The 26,331-nt window shown below is 39.9% G+C and overlaps 2 protein-coding genes across 2 annotated transcripts in view; one reads left to right on the top strand and one right to left on the bottom strand.

Moving 5' to 3' along the window:
- fsd1l (fibronectin type III and SPRY domain containing 1-like) overlaps nucleotides 1-14,357 on the bottom strand; it is a 63,092-nt gene extending 48,735 nt beyond the window's left edge. Inside the window, exon 1 of the mRNA XM_036580743.1 lies at nucleotides 14,241-14,357. Within this exon, the coding sequence (XP_036436636.1) occupies nucleotides 14,241-14,255 (15 nt within the window). The 5' untranslated portion in view covers nucleotides 14,256-14,357. The remainder of the gene's footprint in view (nucleotides 1-14,240) is intronic.
- A 4,672-nt stretch (nucleotides 14,358-19,029) lies between these two features.
- The window catches only part of ift74 (intraflagellar transport 74), a 43,490-nt gene continuing 36,188 nt past the window's right edge, over nucleotides 19,030-26,331 (top strand). The window contains exons 1-8 of the mRNA XM_036580740.1: nucleotides 19,030-19,195; nucleotides 20,550-20,680; nucleotides 22,038-22,173; nucleotides 23,090-23,138; nucleotides 23,648-23,746; nucleotides 23,841-23,901; nucleotides 24,219-24,278; nucleotides 24,386-24,447. Coding sequence (XP_036436633.1) covers nucleotides 20,561-20,680; nucleotides 22,038-22,173; nucleotides 23,090-23,138; nucleotides 23,648-23,746; nucleotides 23,841-23,901; nucleotides 24,219-24,278; nucleotides 24,386-24,447 — 587 coding nt within the window. The 5' untranslated portion in view covers nucleotides 19,030-19,195; nucleotides 20,550-20,560. The remainder of the gene's footprint in view (nucleotides 19,196-20,549; nucleotides 20,681-22,037; nucleotides 22,174-23,089; nucleotides 23,139-23,647; nucleotides 23,747-23,840; nucleotides 23,902-24,218; nucleotides 24,279-24,385; nucleotides 24,448-26,331) is intronic.

Here is a 26,331-nt window from a genome sequence, read left to right as displayed (position 1 = left end):
ACGGTTCTTCTGACTGATGGAAAATGTGTTGTATATGGTTCTATTTAGCACCCAAAAGGGTTCTGCTATAGTTACTAGCTTGACACCTTAACAATAGAAGAACACTTCTGGGTTCTATATAGAGTGTAGTTGAAAATAGACTGTAAGACTATGATAAAAATTGAGATTTCGATATATAAAAACAATTAATCTTTCAGCCCTATCTGACACACGGCTGGTTAGCCTGTCTAGAGAGTCTCGATCATCAGAAGGAATGGGATATATAACTGGCTGTCAACAGCATAGCTATGAAAATGTATGTTATGCTTCCTAATGACATCACCTTACCATGTATAAAGAGAAAAGCAAAGGCCCTAAGACTGAACCTTGAGGGACTCCACAAGAGATGCCAGATTTAATGAATGATTTCCAAGTGAAACCATGAACTGCCTCTCACCTAAATAACACAGTTTGGCTCAGACTTTCTGGGTTCACAGTAGCAGAGTGAGCTGCACAGGGGTTGGCAATATGGTGAAATATTATTGTTATCATGTTAAATTACTTTTCTGAGCATATTATGGGTATCGGTTTTGCCATATCTCCCACACTTCATTTTAATTACACATGCTACAAAGCTTCATGTTACCTCAGTGCCCCACTGTGATGCTGCATAATTCAAACCAGGCCCAAAGGCATCAGTGTCCCCACACCAGCAAGGAACTTAATACACGTGTACTGTTCATAAGAAGGAGCAAAGAAAAGATTCACAACTTACTCTCTTTAAGAGCAAGAGAGAGAACGAGAGAAAGGAGGAGAGGGAGATTCCATGATTAGGCAGATTTAAGGATTAGTCTACTCGGCTATCTTTAGACGCAAGGAGACACCAACACACTGTAGGAAAGCAGTATTACATCCCAGGATGCCAGAGCAGGAAAACTACAGACACACTGCATGAGACTGAAGACAGTATAGAGGGTTGCTGTTGTTTTTAGACAGATATTTCCAGACAAACGACAGCGTCAGAAAAAAGGCAGGAAGGATTCATTTAACAGAAAATTGCTTAGAAACCTCAACAACTAAGTACATCACAATCCTCACTATTTATTGTGCCCACCTTTTGCCTTTATTACAGCTTTCATTCTTTCCAGGAGACTTGCTTTCATTTTAAAGAAATCTGAAGAGACATTTTTTCAAGGTTCTTCTTTCCGTGGGTTTTCCAAAGTAAACATCTCCAAAGTTCAATCTTGGTTGGTTGCATTTTTCACATTTCACAATCCAAATAATTCCTAATACAAATTGCGACACATGATAAAATCGTACTCCATATTTCAGACGTCCACATATCCTTTCAGCCCAAGAGCACAGAGTCGTCTTCTTACAATGGAAACATGGACAGGAACACCTGTGAAGCTCTCAAGCATGAAAGCTATAAGTACTGTTTATTTGATAGTGACAGTTTTGGAAACTCCTATTTCTTTACTTATTTTTCTTTGACTTTACCCTCATTGCAAGTGGATTACTGTATAATTGATGTGTGGACAAATATAACACCAATCAATTTGATGTTATATTTAGTGTTGGGTCAGTGCCCCTCTCATCACCTGGAAAAACTTATTTAAGGTTCACGATCGGACCTTAAAACCACTGTTGTACCTTTGAGGGAACATTTACATTGTTTGTATCTTGATGAATGGAAAGTGTACCTGCACAGAACCTTTATTTCTAACAGTGTCCCATTGCAACTACCTTCCAACACGCTAGCAACTGCCCGGGATACCGTGGCAACACCCTAGCAACCATGCAGCAAACCAAAGGTACCATAGCAACTGGTGAGCAACAACCTGGCAACCCACGAGGCTGCACAATAACTCTGCATTTTCTTCTTCAGTTTCCTGCTTTTTTATGACACTGAAACATTTAGTTAGTGGCTGTTTTGACTGGAAATCAAATAAACAAAAAGGTGGTCTCTGACTTTTGCATAATACTGTAAGTGTTCCTAATAAAGTTAATGTAAAGTGTTAAGTGTTAAGGCCCAATCCCATTTCTTATTTGTTTATTTTGTCATCTTGTTTTCAAGTGTTGCCCCTTGGAACTGAGTTACAAGGGGTAGTGGTTGAAATCTTGCCCGACGAAATGGGACAACAAGAGCATTACTTCATTAACAGCTACTAGCGCTGCTCTGTAGGCGACGCTGCCAGTCTGCAGTGATAGCAGAGGAGGGTAAAATTCAGCAACCTGTGACATAAAGCTGAAGTCAGCTATTCGCCAGCTTCTTGTTCCAATTTTCCCGTTCCACCTTAAACAGAGCAGCAGTTACACTCTGGTGCTTTTGCCGTCAGAACTGCTAGACTATTTAAGGTGGAACAGGAAAATTAGCTAGCTAGCTACCGAGACATCAGCACACTATTATCGAATTTTTATGCTTTTTATAGAAAAGGACCATAACACATTGAAATGACATTAAACTACAGATAATAAAAACATTAAAGATAATTTAATGGTTATAATTTTTAACTGAGAAAATTCTCACATTTGCGGGTTTCTCTGGTCTCCTTTTCAGCCATCTTGCTGGTTTTTCTTTTTTCCCATATCTCTCTGTTTGGAGTGTGACTCTGAAAAAGCTCCGTTTGGAGGGTCATGTATCTCTAACACTTCACCCTACCCCTCTAACGCAACAAGAACTGGGACACCCTGCCCCTAGACGTGAAAACGCAAAACAGAGGGGTAGGGCTAAGTGGTAGGGGCGAGGGGTGAAATGGGACTGGGCCTAAGTCTACTCTAGAAGATCAGTGTGCACGGTTCTAGTGAAGACCACTCGTGATTTCACTTCTATATTTTACTGGAAAGTTTTCCAAGACCTGCAAGCGTAAGGAATGTTAGGGATGAGCTGTAGAAATCCAAAACTGCTGTTCAGCTCCTTCTTTGAAAGCACTGCCGTAACACTAGAACCCTTATTAGGCTGTGCTTAGCCACCAGCTCCAATCAGCTTTAGAGGTTCTGCTAACAGTGTTACATAATGAACACACTGCATGAAAGCTGTACGACTGGTACAAGCCAGTAGGGTGGAGTCTGAACGCATTAGTAGAGTCTATTCCAAGGCCACTCAGAAAGGCGTTCAATACTTAAACCCTACCGGCCCAGACAGCACAGTTTACACCAGAATCCCTTGACCTCTCATCGACCTCAGCCTGCTTCCGTGCTGATCTAAGGCCAGTTTTTTATTACCCTGGGCAGAAACACATCTCTGACCAGTGATGAAGCAGGTTGGGAAGGGTTGCCAGACACCGGGTCTCAGTCTTTAGGTCTTTTGTTTTTGGACTGAACTTCAGTTTAGACTCCCAGGACTTGCTGCAGGTCCATACCATAGTTTCTTACTCTCATAACTATAAGAGTTTATAAAAGGCATCTCTGAAAGAGGCAATTCACATGCTTCAATTTTGGAACGTTCTAATCAATTATGATAATATTCATTAAAATATGCAGTAATGATGCCTCGATATGGGAATTATGGGCCAATAGTGAGATCTGATGTTGTTCCACGTACATATCTGCCAATACCAATACATTAACATTTATAAAATGTAGAAGATGGACTAAATCCACCCGCATTAGCATTACAGAGAAACAGAACATTTACTTCTACAGGTTACAAACGCAGTAAAATGAAAGAAAAAAAATGCAGACATTTTAGCACTCGAGCCAGAACAAACAGTGTTTCCAGTAAACAATGAAACATAAATAAACATACAACATACAATAAATATAATAAATAAACATCATCAAATATCACCCTAAAATATCAGTCAAATCTAAGGCTATGTTCACATTACAAGCCTCATTGCTCAAATCCGATTTTTTTCCTCAAATCCGATCTCTCTGACACGATGGTTCGCACTCGTTTAGGTAAGTGATTCAAATCTGTCATTAATGTGACGAACCGGCGTCCTGAAATGACCCTCATGAGCTCATCCTACTCAGTAACGTCACATGAATGAATCACGAGCATCATCAGAACAAACTAACGAGCAGAACGAGCTTCGCTGAGAAGATAATTAACTCTGATCAGCTCTCAGCTTCATTATTAGAGCGAGACGAAGGAGAAAAAGGTGAGATGAGCTGCTTTTCCACCGTCTACAGGCTTTAACTTCTGTTCGGTGCTGCTGCCATGGTAACGCTGAATTAAAGTGGAAAAAAAAAAAAACATATGAATTCCGATTGGAGCGTCACATTCATGTGGCCACGAATCGGATACGTATCTGATCTAGGACTTCATATGAAAGGCTACGTTCACATTACCTGACTGAAGTGGCACAAATCAGATTTTTTGCCCTAATGTGACTCAGATCTAATGTTTTCAGAGCTGCGTGGACACAAATCTGATCTTCCTGAATCTGACCTGAGTCACTTTCATATGTGGTCCTAGATCGGATACGTATCCAATTCGTGGCCATGCGACCTTAATGTGACACTGAGATTTAATGTGCTTTTTTTCCACTGCGCGTGCGCCATCATTCAGCGTTACCATGGCAGCAGCGCCGAACAGACATTAAAGCCTTTAAACGGTGGAAAAGAAGCTCATCTCACCTTTTTCTCCTTCGTCTCGCTCTAATAATGAAGCTGAGAGCTGATCAGAGTTAATTATCTTCTCAGCGAAGCTCGTTCTGCTCGTTAGTTTGTGCTGATGATGCACATGATTCATTCACGTGACGTTACTGAGTAGGATGTGTTCATGCGGCTCAGGTTGGATAAAAAAAATATATATATCAGATTTGCGTCCACACAGCTCTAAAAAACACCAGATCTGAGTCACATTAGGGCAAAAAATTGGATTTGTGCCACTTCAACCTGGTAATGTGAACGTAGCCTAAGGACCATTTTTTTTTTAGTGATATGATTCTGCTCATCGTGCGTCCTTAGTATGTACTGTTCCCATGTAAAAAATGCAAAAGAAAAGCTTGGTGTACTTTTTATTGCCTATATTTCTCTACTATGTAGTAGTTCATCCCCTCACTACGATATATGGTAGCAGATTTCTTATAATACTGAATCATACCAAAATAATCTAATCATAAAGAATCATAGTGAAACCTAAACAAACCTAAAAAAGCGCATGGAGTTAAGGGGTTAAACTAAGTTGTAACTACTAGTTATGTGACAGGCTTGTGAACAGCCCTTCGGTATCAGGGCGTAATCCAAAGGCATAAGCATTAATGCAGTCCCTCAGTCCAGTATCTCCTTGCTGCATCTTGTAATCCTCAACCTCAGTACTTTATACCTTAATCTGCTATGCAAGCGCCACCTTGATCAGCGACAGCTCCACTAAAAACCTCACTCAGCCTGTTCAGTTTCATCCTGATACTCTACTCATCCGCAGCTACTAATAAAAATGGTGACATCAGCGAGGCGCAACCATGGTGGGCACACAGTCAACATCTCTAGGTTCAGTCCTCAGTGTGAAGTCCCAGAGTATGAGTGCTGCTGTGCTGGTGTGACTGAGGCTGTGGCTGAATGGGGAAAATGTCACATTAGCTTTGGTCACTGTGTGAGGCACTGTCCCAAATAAAAAAGGGAATGGCACCAATGAATGTTGTGTAGATATAACACAGTAGAGGTGTGGACTCGAGTCATATGACTTGGACTCGAGTCTCAAACCTGATGACTTAAGACTCGATTCAAGAAAATCGAGAAAGGCCCAATCCCATTTCACCCCTCGCCCCTGCCACTTAGCCCTTGGCCCTCTGTTTTGCACGTTCACGTCTAGGGGCAGGGTGTCCCGATTTTTGTTGACATAGAGGGGTGGGGTGAAGTGTTAGAGCTACATGACCCTCCAAATGGAGGTTTTTCAGAGATTCCAAACAGAGAGTTATGAGGAAAAAAGAAAAAACGGTAAGATGGCTGAACAAGAGACCAAAGAAACCCATGAATGTGAGAATTTTCTCCGCTAAAAATTATGATAACCACTGTATTTTCTTAGTTTATTGTCTTTTCAGTGTATTCGGGTCATTTTCTTCATAACATAAAATCGCTAATACCATGCTAATGTCTCAGTGGCTAGCTGGCTAACTTTCCCGTTCCACCTTAAATAGTCCAGCAGTTCTGACGTCTGAAGCACCAGAATGTAACTGCTGCACCATTTAAGGCTTGACTTGGACTTCAGGCTTAAGACTCGGAAAGTAACATGGAGAGTCTGACTGCAGACGGGACTCCACACAGCCACCTACTGTTCATGTGTCAGATGTCTGTCACGGTGCTGATGCTCAGTTTAGTTTATTTCGTAAGAAAAGAGAAGCATTAGAGCTCATTTTCGTCTCCATAAGCTAGAAACACATGAAGCATCAAGAGCATCTTCAGTCTTACTGGAGAAACTCACCAGGCGAACTGACCGTTTTCCTCATGGTAGCAAAACAAACGAAACACAGCGTCTCTGTTCGACCGATTTTAACAGCTTCTGCAGGTAAAACAAGTGCAACATTCACCACGAGGCTGAAGCTGACGTTTTATTTGCCAACTTCATACAGGAATTTGTCGCTCCATCTTAAATGGTGAATCAGTGAGGCGCCGGAACAGAAAACTCAAATAAGAAGAAAAGTCAACTTCAGCTTCAAACATTCACCATTATTTTGCTGTCTTCTCTGTAAACAGTTCAGCTCAGGTTGGTCGTTTTGGTTTCTGTTGTCATCTAAATTCATTTGAAACTAGCGGCTGTTTTTAGTTTGCTGAGCTAGTCTAGGTGCTGAGCTAGTTTTTATTTTAATCCTGTGTGCCCAATGTTCCCAAATGTTCTTTAAATATTACATTTTCTTTTAGTTGTAGTACTTCTGAAACTCTTCATGTGTAGTTGCACTACTGTATGTGTATACAGTAAGTTTGTCATGGTTATCTGCGCACCACGGATTTTATACTTTAGTTGGAAGGGTAAAAAAATTAAATAAATAAAATTATAACAATAAATAAAAAAAACATACAGCCAAATGCTGCTAACGTGCCATCATTAAAAGGCTACAGCACTGTTACCATTATTCAGTGTTGCGGCCTTAAATTAGTGAAGAATGCAGACTGACTTCTTAGGACTTGAAAATTAGGACTATTGACTTGAGACTCGTCTTAACTGACTCAGGACTTGAATCGAGACTGGACTATCTTGACTTGAGACTTGACTCGGGACTCAAGTGTGAAGACTTGAGACATACTTGTTACTTGCAACTTAGTGACCTGTTTCCACCTCTGTAACACGGTGTCCAAAAATCAAATTTACACCATTTTACCCTTATCAAAAATATCACTGATCAGCCAAGACATGTTTGATTGAGTTTGCTTCTTCAGTTTTGCACTGGAGCTACAACTACAACTACAACTGGAGCTGGAGCTAGTGTAGCTAACAAGTAATGTAAGCCAGAGATTCTAACAGCTAACATGGCATCTATTTACAGAGAAATTCTGCCCTTCAGCAAAAACAGCCAATCAGCTTACTGGTTATGCCGTAAACCCCCCCTTGAGAAAAATGTAATATAATAAAATATAGAAATAAATATATATATATATATATATATATATATATTTTATTTTATGGTGTGTGTGTGTGTGTGTTATTAAGCCAAGCACTGCAAAAAATTGTTTTGTGAGATTTGTTAGATTTCATCAATGATTTCACACACATATTTAAAACAGTAATTTGCCTTACAGATTCATGGAGTCTGGTCTTGTATGACTGGAAATAACTGCCCGGCGGCGTTGCCAAGATGGCCGCCAAGTGGACAGGCTTTCCTATGAAGACTCTGTGGAAGCTTATAGCCTCTCAGGCTTTGTTTGTACAAACAATATGGCTATATAACTTCACACCTGCTTAAAACTGTGTCACGTTGTTAATTAACTTTAAATAGACTTGTTTATGTAGGTTACCACTCTGTATGACATTTTGTTACCTATGAATGTGGACAAAAGTATGTGGCTTAGCTAAAAACATTAGTGGCCTATTTGAAACTTGAACTGTGTTCATACTTTTGTAAATTCTTTTTTAATAACAGTCTGTCATATAGTGTCAGAAACCATACAAGCAAGTTTATTTGTGATTACAAGCAACTTGATGTGGTTTAAGGCAAGTTTGCACAGTGCTAAGCCTCTATTACTTGTTAGCTCCATTAGCGTTGTAGCACCAATGCAAAACAAGCAAAAAAAAGAAGTACATTTTAGACAATAAACATTTGGGGTAAGAGTGGGGAAGAGCGTAAATCTGATTTTTGGCAGATTATGATGCGTCGCTTTACAAAGTGGAAAGTTCTGAATTGCTGTAGTCACAGCAAATGATACACATTCACTGTTTATACACCTCTCTCTCTCCCTCTCTCTTTCTCTCTCTCTCCACTCACATACAGAGTGCTATTGCATTCTGATTGTCCTATGAGTCACTATAGAGAAAAATAGAGCGCGGTCACTGCAAAGACACTAGCAGCGCTCACTTTACTGAGCCAAAGGCCAGAAGCGAACAGTGACGAGGCTTTGCTGACCTGATTCAGGCAGTTCAGATCTTTATGGCCTGAGATTAACTACATATGAGAATTGTATTCCACACTCTAGAGGCTTCAATAGTAAATAACCATATATACCATTAGTGCCTTCTTACATTTCTTTTCACTATTTCTAACTCAAACAACTGTTTTTAGGTAGACGAGGAGATACTGTGTCATTATCTGACGTCAAAGCAAACAGACAGAAATCAGAAGTAGAGACTTGAACCTGTCAGTACAGAATAAAAGTTGAATGCAAACATAATTTACAATACTGACTGTGCAATTAATGATGTAATTACACAACAACCTTTAGTAAATACTGCAAAATGACAGCAATAAGGCCCAATCCCATTTCTTCATTTCTAAGTCCCCTTATTTTCAAGTGTCACCCTAACACCTTGGAACAGAGCTACAAGAGGTAGTGGTTGAAATCTTGCCCAACGAAATGAGACCCTCAAATAAAAAGAGCATCACTTCATTAACAGCTACCAGCGCTGCTCTGTAGGCGACGCTGCCAGTCTGCAGTGACAGCAGAGGAGGGTAAAGTTCAGCTACTCACTGCTGGGCTTTAGTTACATTTAGGATATCATATGACTTCACAGAGTGGGGGGGGATTATTTATTATCGTCCACCCCTAATTCTTCAGTGATACGAAGCTGAAGTCAGATATTCACCAGATTCTCTTTCGAAATTTCCCATTCCACCTTAAACGGTGCAGAAGTTACATTGTGGTGCTTCAGACGTCAGAACTGCTGGACTATTTAAGGTGGAACGGGAAAGTTAGCTAGCTAGCTACAGAGACATTAGCATGCTATTAGTGATTTTTTATGCTTGTTATGAAAAAAATTAACCATAATACACTCAAACAACATTAAACTAATATAATACAGTGGTTATCGTAATTTTTAACTGAGAAAATTCTCACATTTGCGGGTTTCTTTGGTCTCTCGTTCTCCATCTTGCTGGTTTTTCTTTTTTCCTCATATCTCTCTGTTTGGAGTCTCTGAAAAACCTCCATTTGGAGGGTCATGTAGCCCCAACACTTCCCCCTACCCCTCTATCTCAACAAGAATCGGGACACCCTGCCCCTAGACGTGAACGTGGAAAACAGAGGGCTAAGGGCTGAGTGGTGGGGACGAGGGGTGAGATGGGATTGGGCCTAGCTCTCCAGCTCCAAAGGTTTACTTTTAAACCACAACAAAAATAACTTCTTATTAATATATATTACTAAATCCACCAAGTACGACAAGACGCCTGAAGAGGTTTACACTTCAATACACTGAGTGGGGCTGAAATCTAAGCCTCTTGCTGCTCTCGCCTTCAGATCAGTGAGTGAGCGTAAGCGTGAGGCCTAGTGGAGAAAGGTAATGAAGACCTGTACTATTACACTCAGGCCCCCTCGCTGGCTAAACACATGACCCAGTTACTGCAAGTGAAGCCACGGCCTGCTGGGACAGCATGGGACAGCATGGGACAGCATGGGACAGCATGGGAATGCAGGTGTAGCAGCATCAAAATGCACCATGATATAATTTCATCATTTACGCCTTTACAGGATTCACTCCAGCTAAGAAGCAGTCCTGACTCTGACCATATTTTGGCTCATGTTCAATATGGCTTATAATTTCATTCCTAAAAATAGATGGTTCTACATACACACACACACACACACACACACACACATACATACACACATACATACACACATATATATATATATATATATATATATATATATATATATATATATATATATATATATATATATATATATATATATATATATATGGCCTAATGATTTTTCAGAATTAAATACTTTTATTTCATAGAATCATCGTAATTATTGCATTTAAACTCTGCAAGTGTTGTTGGTTGGAAACAACAGAAAATTGTCCAACCAGGATTACTCCCCTCCCACCCCCACCAACATAATTAGGAAGTGATAGTATAATCATCCAGTTGTAATTTAATTCCAATAAGTGTGATGAATTTCACAAGAAAAAGAACACAGCCGGCTTTCTGGAGGTTCTAGATATGTCACCAACAGCGACAGCCTAATCATTAAATTTTCTGTCGGTTGTTAGCAATGCAGTTCTAGTTCTATGCCAGAGCTCTGTACTGAAGGACTCACTGCAGTGCTGCTACATGCAAGGTATAATGTATGAGCATCTTTCACAAGATTCAAATGTCCGTGTTTAATCAGATACACCCAAAAAGTTATCATATGTCACACTACTAGAATCTCTACACTGTTAGTAATAAAGGTTCTGTTCAGGTACACTTTCCGTTCATCAAGGTACAAACAGTGTAAATGTTCCCTCAAAGCTCCAACAGTGGTTTTAAGGTCTGATTGTGAACCTTAAATAAGTTTTTCCAGGTGAAAAGTTCGTATTTGTACCTTTTCATAACCGAATGTTTTAAACAGAACAGTAAAATAAAAGCCTGGAGACGAGACGGGGTGTGTGGAGTCAGTACAGCTTAGAACATATCATTTCAGTGGATTATGGTTCAGTTATGTTCTCTGACTAAAGGTACTGAGATGGACCCTTGACCCTCCACCCCAGTGACAAGAGGGGCACTGAACCAGTGACAGATTAGTACCTTTATTTCTGAGAGTCATTATCAAGTGTTTTTTTCTGATTTTTGACATTTATGGCCCAAACCAAAGACCTACCTCTAATCGCCATGATTTGACTTTTCAGTTAAATATTTTTCACCCAAAGTGTTGTACTGGGTTTTACAAATTAGAAAGCAAACATTACCAATTCACACGACAAATGAACTACAGACCTACAACAACGATGATAAAGAAAAGCATATGTCATGACTCAAAACAGAACTAGTGGCCAAATGGAAGCGTGAATTTTGTCTGTATGTCTGTCCATTTTTATAGATAACTACATCATACAGTGTCAGAAACCACATCAGAAAGTCTAGCTTGTAATCACTTAAGAAGTCTAGTTTGCAAAGAGATCACTTAAGAAGTCTAGTTTGCAAAGAGATCACTTAAGTAGTCTAGTTTGTAAAGAGATCACTTAAGCTGTCTAGTTTGTAAAGAGATCACTTAAGAAGTCTAGTTTGCAAAGAGATCACTTAAGAAGTGTAGTTTGTAAAGAGATTACTTAAGCAGTCTAGTTTGTAAAGAGATCACTTAAGAAGTCTAGTTTGTAAAGAGATCACTTAAGAAGTCTAGTTTGTAAAGAGATCATTTAAGAAGTCTAGTTTGTAAAGAGATTATTTAAGAAGTCTAGTTTGTAAAGAGATTACTTAAGCAGTCTAGTTTGTAAAGAGATCACTTAAGAAGTGTAGTTTGTAAAGAGATCACTTAGAAACTCAACAGTTCAAGAGAACCATGTGAAAATTTAGGTATGCAGTGTAAACAATGCTAAACATTTGGTCTTAGGCTTTTATCACTTTTTGGCTTATTAACCTTGTATCTCCCGTGCAAAACTGAAGCAACTTCGGGCACCAAGCATTTTGTGTTTTGGCCTGGTCAGCTGCTTAGCATGAGTTGGAAGGCTGCCATACAGTAAAGTATCTTTCCGATATACTTCAACAAATGTCATTACATCTTGTTTGGAGTGTCGTATTTCAAAGGACGCAGTTTGGCAAGATGATACTGATCAATATTATTTTCCCCACACGCTGGAAGTCATTACACTTCAATCAAAGACTACAGGAAAAACAAGAATTTTACCTTTCAAATGATATGGTATATAATGAACCATGCTTAATATGACCAGGGACATGAACGTCCAAGCTAAAATAAGAACAATTTTACTCTCATGTCCTCTGTCTTTCCCAGTGGTCTCACCTTTTCTGTCTTTCTAATGGTAACTTATAGTTAAAGGTTATGCTTAGTGTCAGAGCCAGCATTGATTTGGCACATACACCAATCAGGCATAACATTCTGACCACCTCCTTGTTTCTACACTCATTGTCCATTTTATCAGCTCCACTTACTATATAGGTGCACTTTGTAGTTCTACAGTTACAGACTGTAGTCCATCTGTTTCTCTGCATACTTTGTTAGCCCCCTTTTACCCTGTTCTTCAGTGGTCAGGACCCCCATGGACCTTCACAGAGCAGGTACTATTTGGGTGGTGGATCATTCTCAGCACTGCAGTATCACTGACGTGGTGGCGGTGTGTTAGTGTGTGTTGCGCTGGTACAAGTGGATCAGACACAGCAGTGCTGCTGGAGTTTTTAAACACTGTGTCCACTCACTGTCCACTCTATTAGACACTCCTACCTTGTCGGTCCACCTTGCAGATGTAAAGTCAGAGACAATAGCTCATCTGCTGCTGCACAGTTTGTGTTGGTCATCCTCTAGTCCTTCATCAGTGGTCACAGGACGCTGTTGGCTGGATATTTTTGGTTGGTGGACCATTCTCAGTCCAGCAGCAACACTGAGGTGTTTAAAAACTCCAGCAGCACTGCTGTGTCTGATCCACTCGTACCAGCGCAACACACACTAACACACCACCACCATGTCAGTGTTACTGCAGTGCTGAGAATGATCCACCACCCAAATAGTACCTGCTCTGTGAGGGTCCATGGGGGTCCTGACCACTGAAGAACAGGGTAAAAGGGGGCTAACAAAGTATCAGAGAAACAGATGGACTACAGTCTGTAACTGTAGAACTACAAAGTGCACCTATATAGTAAGTGGAGCTGATAAAACGGACAAAGAGCGTAGAAACAAGAGGTGGTCATAATGTTATGCCTGATCGGTGAACATGCTGAACAAGGTTTTAGCTTCTTGTACTGTTTATAGCTGCACTGTTTCACAAGATCACTATAAAACCAAGTGGTGCAGAAGATGAACAGAGCTCTGTACAGTTAAGGCACTGTAAACTACTGAAAACTGTACTGAACCTGAAAACATGAGCAGTGGTACATCCCTGATGTGCGTGTGCATGACGCTCAAAGAAGCGGTGGAAGCAGCAGGACTCTGATAAGCACATGCTCCATGCTCCAGCCTCTATCTAGTCCGCTCCACAGTACACAACCCCACAGCTTCCTGAGTGAGGTCACCTCCCCTACAGCCCTGTCCATTAAGCCTTTCTCCCTCTCCTTTCTCTGTGTCACTCTCACTCACCCATATTTACAAAGTCAACACAAATCATCTGGACTCACCAGCAAATCATACTACGACCTTCAAACGCATCCACAGCCTCTGAACCTACAGCACAGACACTATTCAGGCTATGCACTTTCCCTTTTCATGGGATGCACCTGCCACAGCCCCATGACCAATCTGTTGACAAGTCCACAGCAGACAGTCTACAGCCCAGTTACGATGGTCTGCGTGCCGGTGGTCAGTTCAGTCCACTCTGTGTGAATGTCAGGAAGGTCTCAGCAGCCTAAATGCCATGATGAACCATGCGTTATGTATGCATTCAAGCGGTTTACACTCTCATTTCTTCCCAATAGCGCAGTTAACTCCCATAAAGCAAACAGGCAGAGCAACAACAAGCACAACTGCACCACCAGCAAAACCACAACGTCGCTCGTTCGACCTCGAATACTCGAAAACGAGCCCAGGAACCACAAACACTGGCCACAATGCGGACAGTAAAGAGGACAGACAGGACAGCCTGTGCTGGAGTTGGTGTTTCGGCAGAGAGCCGGAATACTAATGTAACGGTGTGGACTATAAAGGTTCCTCACACGATGGAATAAACACATTCTCACATGACCGCGGTCGGTCAGGCCCGTTTATAAGACTGCGAAACAGCACGAGTCACTTACTTTCTGAGAGTCCATACCGAGGACAGCGATAACAACAAAAAAAAAACGCCGGGTTTAGTTCATGGACGGGCCAAGTTTTCCAGCGAGGAAGACGATTATCCTCCCTGTGGAACAAGGCGGAGCTCCGCGAGCATGCGCACAGGCGTCCTCACGGTAGTTTGTATTGCTGTTAGAGGTGGGCGATGTGGCAAAAAAAAAAAATAATAATAATAATGTCGCAATAATTTGAGACATTTTCGCAACGCACGATATGTCACGATGTTTACGTTTTCAGACATCCGATCAGTTGAAGAAGAGAAGTAAGAACAGTATTTTAAAAATACTATTAAAAACTGTGAATACAATGATTTTTAGTCGATATTCCGCATACTGTGTTGCACTGTGTTGCAAATCCAGGACTAATTTTGCTGTCTTTATAATGAAACATGCAGTTTCATATGCAGTTCACTACAAGTACTGATGGTATCCATGACATGTTCAGAAAAACATAGTGTTGTATTTTATATACACCATATATATACATATATACATATATATATATATATATATATATATATATACATATTCGTATACATATATATATATACATATGTATATATATATATATATATATATATATATATATATATATATATATACATACATGCTGTTGTCTAAAGAAAACCTTCAAAATGGTAACTTTACAGGAGAAGGACGAAACCTACTTTACTTTTAATGTAAGTCAATGGAACCAGACAATTTTCCAAGTATTTCTGGGCCGTTTATTTTGGTCCATTCATTATGAAATTTACATACAATGTAAAGGGTTACAGGTATTTTAAAATTATGTCAAAACTGAAAAAATGTCAAAAATGGAGATATATATTTGTATATTGCAGCCCTTATTCCTGTCCCGCTGTACTCCGCCTCACCCAAAACTAAGCTCAGTACCCAATTTAATTTTTTTTGGTATAGAAGCTGTAGTGTTTAAAAGTGTCTCCACTTCTTTTCTATATTTCTGCATAATTCAATAAGAGATGTAAACAATATCATTTAGAGTGGTTTGATGCGAAATGGTTTATTGTAGAGAAACTCAGTGATGGCGATAGGAACCAGGGTTCGACATCTACAACACGAAAATAGCAAATATAGCGAACAAAAACTGTCTGTTGTGAATTAATTGCCTCTGTGATGTCATGAAAACGAATGCATTTTCATATATCCATATATTCAGCCTACAGCCATGCAGACATTTTCCAGCCCAGGCTGATTTTTGAATGAGGCACAATACAAGGTGGCCAGTCAGAACAGAGGTAATTTACATATTACCAGCCTTAAAGGCACAGACACAAACAGCCTAGTTAATTCTGAGAGATAAAGAAAGGTTAAAAAATGATCATGTAAGAATGGATTTTGACTGGTTTTGCTACATAAACCCTCTCGGTAGGCAGGGCTTAACTGCTGAATAGACTATATATATGTAAATCAATGGGTTTTAATGACATCACAAAAAAAAAACAAATAAATTGAAAACGGGCTGTTTTCACAGATTAGTTTCCCCTGACTGGACGGCATGGAACAGCATGTTTTGAAACTATGTTTACAAACTACATCAAGCTCGTTTAGTTTTCAATAATATGGCCCCTTTAATGACAGCAACAATAAAAATAATAACAATAGAGATAAATGAAACTAAATTGACAGTCGTGGCTGCTGACACTTTCTCTCTCAACAGAGCACAACAAAGCACAGTCTGACATTGTGTGGTTTGCAAATTCATTCATTTGCATCTCACAGTCATATCCTTGTGTTAACCTGGGAGATGGACCAAGCAGCCTGAAGCTGCTCCAGTGAAGGAATTTCTACTTTAATGAATGAATAGGAGCTATTCTTCTCTTTTTGTGATCCCTTTAGTCTAAAACAAACTGCTAAAAGTTAAAATGAGGGCTGTGAACAGCAACAAACAGGCCCAGAAGGTGAACCAACAGAGTGGAATGAAATTAAATACAAAAAAAGGAATTAGGAACTCCATGTAAACGGCTAAAATATAAAAAAAGTATTCATTTCTTCACAAAAGTCCATTAGTCTAAGTAAAAGGGTCATTCTACAGAAACGTCCACTTTTCTATCTCTCCATAGGAGTCACTGGTGTTACCGATCCTCATTGGTGTAACACATAATAAAGGGAACACCAGAGACATTTTAAATGAACAATGCATTTTACAGAATGGCTGCAACAGAACATCAAACCACATGTTGTCAGTCATGGAATATCCAGTAAAATATGTAATTTAATCCATTTGTATTCTATTTTTTCACAGTTACCTCAGAATAAAGTGGGTCACACCAGTGACTTCAGCTAAAAGCTTCATATGAAATCATGAGCTAAATGAGAAAATCTCTGATAACTGAGAGACACAGTGGACTCACCATGTGCTTTTCTTCATAGATCCTCAGAAAACAGGTAAAAGGAAGTCGAGTGATGTCATCAGTGTGACTTTTATTTCAAAACAAGAGATTTTTTGTTATGCAGTAACACCAGTGACACGACTCCTGGGGAACTTTCATTATATATTTTGTAATATTTATTTGGCATTTGTTTTCTTTATGTCATTGAAATCATATATTTCATAGCCATGTATAGATTATTGCAGTTAAAATTGCAGAAAAACATGTGTTTTACCTCAAAATATGGCCTCAGCCTTCACACATGACTGTGAGGACGAGCTCTTCTGTGGTGTTTGGAATTCTATATGATTGATTTATAAACCAATATTGCTAAATTGAGGCTCAAGAAGGTGTAATTGTTAAAATAATTGTTTTATTTCAAAATATATGTTAAATTATAAATAAATTGTAACCCTAACATGTTTTTCAAATGTAATATATCTGTAAACACTAGGGACACAAAAATGGACGTTTCTGTAGAATGACCCAAAAGCATCATTTGAAAATACACAGAAAAGTCCAAATCCATCCGATATGTACTAAAGTAATGATCAGTTTCAATATAACTGTTCTCGTCTCACCTGTCTATCTTCTGTAAATTGTCTATTGTCTGCAAATTATTTGTACATTGTTTTAATACTGAATTTATTACTAGAAAGAACAGCTGGAACCAAATCCCTTGTGTGTGTCAACATACTTGGCCAATGAATCTGATTCTGATTCTGATTCTACCACTTTTCTCACTGTTTTCTGTTAAATTGTCCTCTAGCGCCTCCCTGTGGCGACATGCACTCAGAGACTCTGTTCTAAATGATTCACTCGACCCCTGGTTCACTATGCCCTACACTCCTAAAAATGGATAGTCTTTAAGGGTTCATTAGTAAAGAAAATGGTTCTATATGGAACCATGAACACCCCAAGAACACTTTTTTATAATTACAGGTTCTCTGCGTGATTAAAGGTTCTTCAAATTGATGGAGAATGTGTTTTATATGGTTCTATATAGAACCTTTTTGAAACGGCTTCCATATAGCACTGCAAAAAGATTAATATTGAAACAATGCGAGAACCCTTTTTGGTACTGGATAGAACCCTTTTTAAAAAAGGCTCACATTCCTTTCCAGAATCCTTTATGCAAAGGGGTCTTGGAGTGCTCATGGTTCTATATAGAACCATGTTCTTTACTAAAGAACCCTTGAAGAACCATCTTTTTTTAAGGGTGTATGTAGAAAAATGTGCAGTCCACTCTGTGAGGAATTGTCCAGTAAAATGTGGTGGCTGTTAGGACTTTCCAACTTTTATAATAAAAAAAATAACCCAAGTCATTTTGGATTATTTCTATCTGTCCATTCATCATGAAGGTTTAACACAGTGTAAAGGGAATCTGCTGATTTCAAATCATGTCCAAAAATGAGAAACGTTAAAAAGCTCCCTCACAGAAGGTTCTTATGTGAAATGGTTAGATATACGCGGCCTGGTGATTGACATTGTTTAATGGTAGTTTTGTGACAACGTTTTGGTCTAAAATGTATTTTGGTCCATTTACTTTAATCAATTCATGGTGGAAGGATACACTAAGGGTGTTCTAAGGCAAAATAGTCCCCAAAGAAAACTTTTTTTTTTTTTCATATTTACCACGCTGGTGACATCCTGTATAAATAAAAATAGTAAGTAATAGTAAGGCGACTTAGTAAAGCATGGGAACGAGATCTTAATGCGTGGCCACGACTTAGTAAGCCGTGATCTCATTCCCACGCCTTACTAAGTCGCACGCATTATTTTTATTTATATATGTCATCATCAGGGCTCCGTACGCTGGTGACATCCTGTATAAATAAAAATAATGCATGGCCACGCCTTAGTAAGGCATGGGAATGAGATGATTAAGTCGTGGCTACGACTTAGTAAAGTGTGGGAACGAGATCCTAATGCGTGGCCATGACTTAGTAAGCCGTGATCTTGTTCCCACGCCTTACTAAGTCATGGCCACGACTTAATCATCTCATTCCCACGCCTTATTAAGTCGTGGTCACGCATTATTTTTATTTGTACAGGATGTCACATTTTACCATCATCAACATTCCGTGCTAAAACTCAGAAGACGTGTAGGTTCACTGGTGGCTTTGGATAGTAAATAAACTGGCTGTATTTGTGTTGCACTCATGCGATCCCTGGTTCCTATCACCACCACTGGAGAGACATCTGTCTGCAAGCTTCCCTACAGCGAACCATTTCATAGCGAACCACTCTGGGTGACTTTATTTACATCTCAACCATTGAATTTTGCAGAAATTTTGAATTTGAAAAATCGGTGGAGTTCCCTTTTAATCTGCAGACTCAGAGCCCGTTCTCTGGGGTGGCGCGAGATTTCGACAGACTGATCTCGCGATAAAGCCTCGCGCGTTGCTGGGCAACAGTGAGGAGTGTACAGTGGGAGTTAGCTTAGCCACCAAAGATTTGAGTTCAGAGAAACGCAGGTTAGGATATCGCTACTCTTCTGCGCTACGAGGCACAGCGGAGAGTCCACAGGTCTGAGTTTTTACTTTTTACGGCTTTGCGAGGGGAAAAAACCCGTGTTATCTGAGCATAGCGTGCTGACGCGTTATGTTAGCCAGGTTAGCTAAGCTTAGCTGATATCGGCTCCGCTGTAGCTTAGCTGGCTAACCTGGTGTGTTTAGGTCGCTGGACACCGTGGACGTTAGTGAACCTGTTTAAAGGATTTATTGGGTATAATAATTCTCTAGTAAAGCTAAAATATTGATATATCACTGTGTTTTAGAAAGCAGTTTGAGCCCAAAAGACCTGATGTTTATTTTTTTGGTCAATTTTATTCTTCTCTTTATTATTGTGGGCTATTTAGCTACACAGTTAAAAACATGGTTCTTTAGAAGAGGGAACGATTCTCTTGCATGGTGAAATCGTTCTTCAGATTGATGGAGAATGTGTTGTATTCACCGATCAGGCATAACATTATGACCACCTCCTTGTTTCTACGCTCACTGTCCATTTTATCAGCTCCACTTACTATATAGGTGCACTTTGTAGTTCTACAGTTACAGACTGTAGTCCATCTGTTTCTCTGCATACTTTGTTAGCCCCCTTTTACCCTGTTCTTCAGTGGTCAGGACCCCCATGGACCCTCACAGAGCAGGCACTGTTTGGGTGGTGGATCATTCTCAGCACTGCAGTAACACTGACGTGGTGGTGGTGTGTTAGTGTGTGTTGTGCTGGTACGAGTGGATCGGACACAGCAGTGCTGCTGGAGTTCTTAAACACTGTGTCCACTCACTGTCCACTCTATTAGACACTCCTACCTTGTCGGTCCACCTTGTAGATGTAAAGTCAGAGACGATAGCTCATCTGCCGCTGCACAGTTTGTGTTGGTCATCCTCTAGTCCTTCATCAGTGGTCACAGGACGCTGCTGGCTGGATATTTTTGGTTGGTGGACTATTCTCAGTCCAGCAGTGACACTGAGGTGTTTTAAAAACTCCAGCAGCACTGCTGTGTCTGATCCACTCAGACCAGCGCAACACACACTAACACACCACCACCACGTCAGTGTTACTGCAGTGCTGAGAGTGTTAGGTGCTGCTGCACTAGAATACCTGTATTTTTTCTTTTTACTGCATTTGTTACTCTCTGCAAATAAATGTTATTCACTGTAATGTTAATCCAGGAAGATTTAGTCCTAATCTACAGTGTTATGAATGTGTATCGGCGATGACAGATATGTACATATTAGATAGCAACATCATCCCACTATTCTCAAATAGGTGCATCCTTAATTAATGTGATTATTTAATAATGCAGCTTTTTTGTATTCTAACCATTTGTTTGTCTAGCTAGCCATACAAAAGGGTAATCATGAAATATTTTTAACAGGACAAGTGATTATGGCAAGCCAGAGACCACCGTCAGGCCGGCCTATGAGTCGTGGGTCATTAGTCGCAGGAACTGGAAGGCCGCCGACTGCCATCAGACCTCCACAGACAGCAATCAGAGTAGGAACTGGGGTGAGTAAATGAACAGGTGTAATCATGGGGTGGATGATCAGTGGAGTTAAGTATTCAAAATTTCAGCATAATTTATAAATCATTAAGATAAAAAGTCATTCAGGGTTATTTAATATGTAAAGCCAGGTGAACACTGAGCGATTTTAAGCCTGATTTGGTCAGAAGCCGACTGAATTTCATGATCCGGCCGAATTTCAGCTTCATCGGCCGTTGTTTGCCGTGCAGTGTGAGAGGGGAAACGATGCCTGATTAGCTGCCCAAGCGAGCTCTGATTGAGCAGTCGGATGATCGGATGGATCTCTGTCAGAAATTTTAGTCACTTGTCTCACAGTCTGAGCAGCCTTCATGGACAAGAGGGGCATGTTTAGTTGCAGGTTGCTGTCACAGAGCTGCTCAACCGACAGACTCAGGAGATCCTTTGTCCCTAGAGCCATCAGGCTCTTCAACTCTTCCCAGTGGGGCCAGAAGAAGAAGAGAAGAGAGATGAGGACTGAATCTGAATCTCATGCTAAATCATAGGTTTATTTTATTTTATCTATCTGTACACGGGGCGCTAGGTAGCGCTGTCGCCTCACAGCAAGAAGGGCCTGGGTTCGATTCCCGGCTGGGGCGACCAGGTTCATTTCTGTGTGGAGTTTGCATGTTCTCCCTGTGTCTGTGTGGGTTTCCTCCGGGTTCTCCGGTTTCCTCCCACAGTCCAAAGACATGCAGTCAGGCTGATTGGACATGCTGAATTGCCCCTAGGCGTGAGTGAATGTGTATGTCTGTCTGTCTGCCCTGCGATGGACTGGCGACCTGTCCAGGGTGTATCCTGCCTTCCGCCCAATGACAGCTGGGATAGGCTCCAGCACCCCACCGCGACCCAGAAGGATGAGCGGTTTAGAGGATGTGTGTGTGTGTGTGTATGTGTGTTTCTGTACATATGGACACCTTACTGCACATATAAACTCCATTGTAGAGAAGCTTACTGACCCCTTTAATGCTTATAAAAGCTCACAGAAAGCTCATGAAATGGTTACACGTACATTTTCTGATGCCTTAGACATTGTTTAAAAGTTGCTCTGAGACAAGGTTTTGGTATTAAACATATTTTTTAAAAGTCAGTTTCTATTGAATAGCAAAAAAATCGATACATTTGAGTTATTGACATGTAAAGAAATCAGAGTAGATAGGTTCTCTACAATGAACCATTTCACATCAACCATTTTGAATGGCTTTGTTTACATCTCAACCATTTAATTATATAATTATGCAGAAAATAAAAAACCCTTTAAACCTGAAATGAAGATTGCAGTGAAAGTGTGGTGTCCCATTGGTGTGCTGAGGTGTGTGTACTTACCTGTGTTACGTCTTCTAGATGGTGCCTGGGACTGGTCGTCCTGGGACAAGGGGCGGACCCATCGCTACTCCTGGTGTCTTGTCAGCTCAGATAAAAGTGACCGATCGTCCTGTCACTCAGCAGGGTCTCAGTGGCATGAAGACAGGCGGGAAAGGTGCGTTAAGAATTATAGAATTACAAGCCCTTTGCATACTGTTGTATGCAAAAGTAGGACCCTTGGCAAAATGGCATGTTTTGTTGATTTTCTAAGTGAAAATATTTCTGCATATTTTTAAGCACAATCACTGTTTCTTTGCTGAATTTAACATATTGGGGAAAAGATCATCACTTGTCACCTGTGCAAAAGTTATGGCACATTTTAATGCTTGATGTTTGTTTTTCAATGTGTAAAATTCAGCGAATCAATAATAATTGTGCACTAAAATTTACAGAAAGTGCCTTATTTAGGTTTGTTCTCCGTAGAGGATTTTTTTAAACTTATTTTCACTTAGAAAATCAACATAACTGGTAATTTAACCCTTGTGTGGTGTTGATGTTCTTGTTACACGGTGGTCTATTAGACCCACCACATTATTGTTTTTTTTTAAATTAATGTCCAGATGTTTAAAATATCACAAGTGTCCAGAGTAGGGTTCTCCTTTAGCAGCTGTAGCCAGTAAGCAGCCTGTCCATGTTGTCCACCCTCACACATACATATACAAACACATACACACACACACACACACACACTAACAGCAGGCCATGTAGGAGGAGAACAGAGTGAAGGACACAGCACCTCCACGCTTTTACTCCCCGTGGGTTCACCCAACACCACATGTGTAATATAAATGTGTGGGGGGTGAACAGAGTGAAGACACTGAAAATGGGTTATTTTATATGTTCTTCACAGAAAATGAGCAAAGGACAAGGTTGAAATAATAATAAATTGCATATTTTTTTCTTTTGGTAAACATTGAAAATGGGTCCCACAGACCTGAACACCACACAAGGGTTAACTAGGGTTTGTTAAAATTCTTTTATATGACTGTATGACTATATTATTAAGTCATGTTTTTTGTCTATTCCCCCAGGACCTCAGAGGCAAATCCTGGATAAGTCATACTACCTTGGATTACTCAGGTGACCAGTATATTGTGAATATATTGTGAAAATATATATATATATATATATATATATATATATATATATATATATATATATATATATATATATATATATATATATTTTTATATGTATCTCGCTGTCAGAAGAAAACCTGGTATCTCCATTTTGGTCATTTTTCAGTTTTTGACATAATTTGTAAATGCCTGTTGTCCTTTACGTTGTGTGTAAATTTCATGAAGGATGAACCAAAAGAAACGGCCCAAAATTACTTGGAAAAAAGTCTGGTTCCATTGACTTACATTAAAAGTATAGTAGGTTTATTCTCTCTCTCTCTCTCTCTCTCTTTCTCTCTCTCTCTATACATATATATATATATATATATATATATATATATATATATATATATATATATATACACACACATAATGTTTATCGCTGTTGTTGGAAGAAAACCTTGTATCGTGTGTGTGTATATATATATATATATATATATATATTATGAATTTCCATCTTTCTTACTACAGAGGTAAAATAAATGAGCTTACAACAGAGACCAGCAAGTTACAGAAGGAAATCGACATCTTCAACCAGGAGAACTCTGTTTACCTGTCGTATGAAAAAAGGTCAGTTCAGATTACTCTGCGGTAGCATGCACAGTAAGTACCTGTGCTTTTATGATGTTCCTCATGTTCGCATGCTTTCTCTCATATCACACAGAGCAGAAGGCCTTGCTGGTGAAATAAAGGATCTTCAGGGGCAACTGGCTGACTACAACATGGTACGCGAGAATACCTGTGTGAATAGAGGAAAACAAAATAACGTTTATTCGTTCTAAATTAGCTCAAAGTAAACCATTCGGAGTAAGGTAATACATAGTGTTCCTGAACGGACATGTAAATGAGGCAGAGCCCGCTCCATTGTTCAGCAGTGCAGGAATTGCAGGGTGTGCGCAAATGAGAAAATGTTCTCAGTTCAACTCCCATGGTTGAGTAAACAAAGGAACTTAAAAGACCCCTATGCATTTTTCACAGGAGTAATCAGCTTAAGTTATTTGCTATTTATATATTTATAAAATATTTATTGTGACACTTTCAGCTGGTTGACAAACTGAACACCAATACCGAAATGGATGAAGTGATGAACGACTTCAATATGGTGAGTATCATCACATTTTTATGGACGTTTGAATGAATTGTGTAATATCTCTGTGTTTTTACAACAGTATCTCAAGATTACATCACATTTTCTCTCCACACATTTAGCTGAAGGCCCAAAATGACAGAGAAGCACAAAGCATGGACGTCATATTTACAGAAAGAAGACAGTAAGTGCTTTTGAAGTCCTCACAAACATCAGTGCTGCAGTACACGCTAGAGGCTGACGCAGCATCGGAAACAGTGCTCCTTCAGTGTATTTTAGTGATACAGTATTATTAGTAGTATTTCATGCCACGGTTAATTCTAATGTGGTTGTACATCAAGACCAGAGGATAAACTGGGGGTGGAACTTCAGCACCTTTGGTTTGTGTGAATGACAGACGGAGCTCAGCTCCTTGCTTGTAAATTCATTTAAATTTTTCCAATACAGTGAAATACACCGATCAGCCATAACATTATGACATACAATATATTCTTAAATACAATATATTCTATGACATACAACATACAATATATTCTTCAGTGGTCAGGACCCCCATGGACCCTCACATAGCAGGTACTATTTAGGTGGTGGATCATTCTCAGCACTGCAGTAACACTGACATGGTGGTGGTGTGTTAGTGTGTGTTGTGCTGGTACGAGTGGATCAGACACAGCAGTGCTGCTGGAGTTTTTTAACACTGTGTCCACTCACTGTCCACTCTATTAGACGCACCTGCGTTGTTGGTCCACCCTGTAGATGTAAAGCCAGAGACGATAGCTCATCTCTTGCTGTACAGTATGAGCTAATCATCCTCTAGTCCTTCATCAGTGGTCACAGGACGCTGCCCACAGGACGCTTTTGGCTGGATATTTTTGGTTGGTGGACTATTCTCAGTCCAGCAGTGACACTGAGGTGTTTTAAAAACTCTAGCAGCACTGCTGTGTCTGATCCACTCGTACCAGCACAACACACACTAACACGTTAGTGCCTGATCAGTGTACATCACATAAACTGATGGAAAAATCTTTAAATGGTTTTTAGATAAACATTTACCCAAAGTTTGTCTGTTTTTTGTTACTGTGCATGTTAGATGGCACGCCCTTGTTTGATTTTCACAGTCCTATAAGTGTATTGAATCCTTACTGCCGTTTCATGATCCTTTAAAGGGAAATTCCACTGGTTTTTCAAATTTTCTGCATAATTAAATCACTATGTACATGCCTCCTAGACAGACGAGGTCTACATGCGCATGCGTCTACATGCGTGCATCTACCGCATGATCTTTGCTGTGTCCAGAGAACTTGTAGAGAGGAGAATTACCACTCTGTAATGTCTTCCGGGTTTCTCAGACACTTGAGGGCGCTCCCGAGCAAGTGCAAAATGAATGGATTAAGATGGAGCATTTCACTAAAATCAAAGTTTATAAAATGCTTAAACACTTTTAATGTAAAATATTACATTAATTTCCTGAACACAGAACAGCATAAAACATTTTAACACTGCTGTTAAATTTTTACGAGCTTTTAAACTCGAGTTATAGGAGATTAAAACAGCGCCTCATGTACGTTCATGACGTCTGTGAGCGCGAACAGCCAATGAGCTGCTCCGCTCCCCAACCAATCAGCACTCAGTAGCAGTAACGTTAGCGTCCTGCTGCCCAAAACCTGTTTGCTGTAGAAAAAAAGAAACATACAGGTGAGTTTTCTTTGTTTTTTTAGTGAAATCCATCCTTCTGCTTTCTAAAACTAAAGGAAAGTTCTGGGCGAGTGATTAGAAACTATTTTAATTTGTAGTTTTTAGCCATTTACTCCCATTCGTTGAGGACTCGCTCGCGGGCGCCCTCTGGTGTTATGCAGTTCTGTTTTTGATACACAATGGGGGACATTGGAAGTGGCCAGGCTCCTCATAAACTGGCTCTGGCAGTGTCCAGTGTGTAGGACTCTTATTTTGACAGCAAGGAATGCCTTTCTAATACGATACACAAGAGGGCACTCCAGGGACCCTTATCTACTTTCACTGTTCTGTTCTGTGCAGTACTCAATGGTGATTGCACTGTTTGAGAAACAAG

Source organism: Colossoma macropomum, unplaced genomic scaffold (assembly GCF_904425465.1).
Source record: "Colossoma macropomum unplaced genomic scaffold, Colossoma_macropomum, whole genome shotgun sequence".
NCBI lineage: Eukaryota > Metazoa > Chordata > Actinopteri > Characiformes > Serrasalmidae > Colossoma > Colossoma macropomum.
Note: the sequence above shows the minus strand (reverse complement) of the source record. Positions and strands in the feature narration are given on the sequence as shown.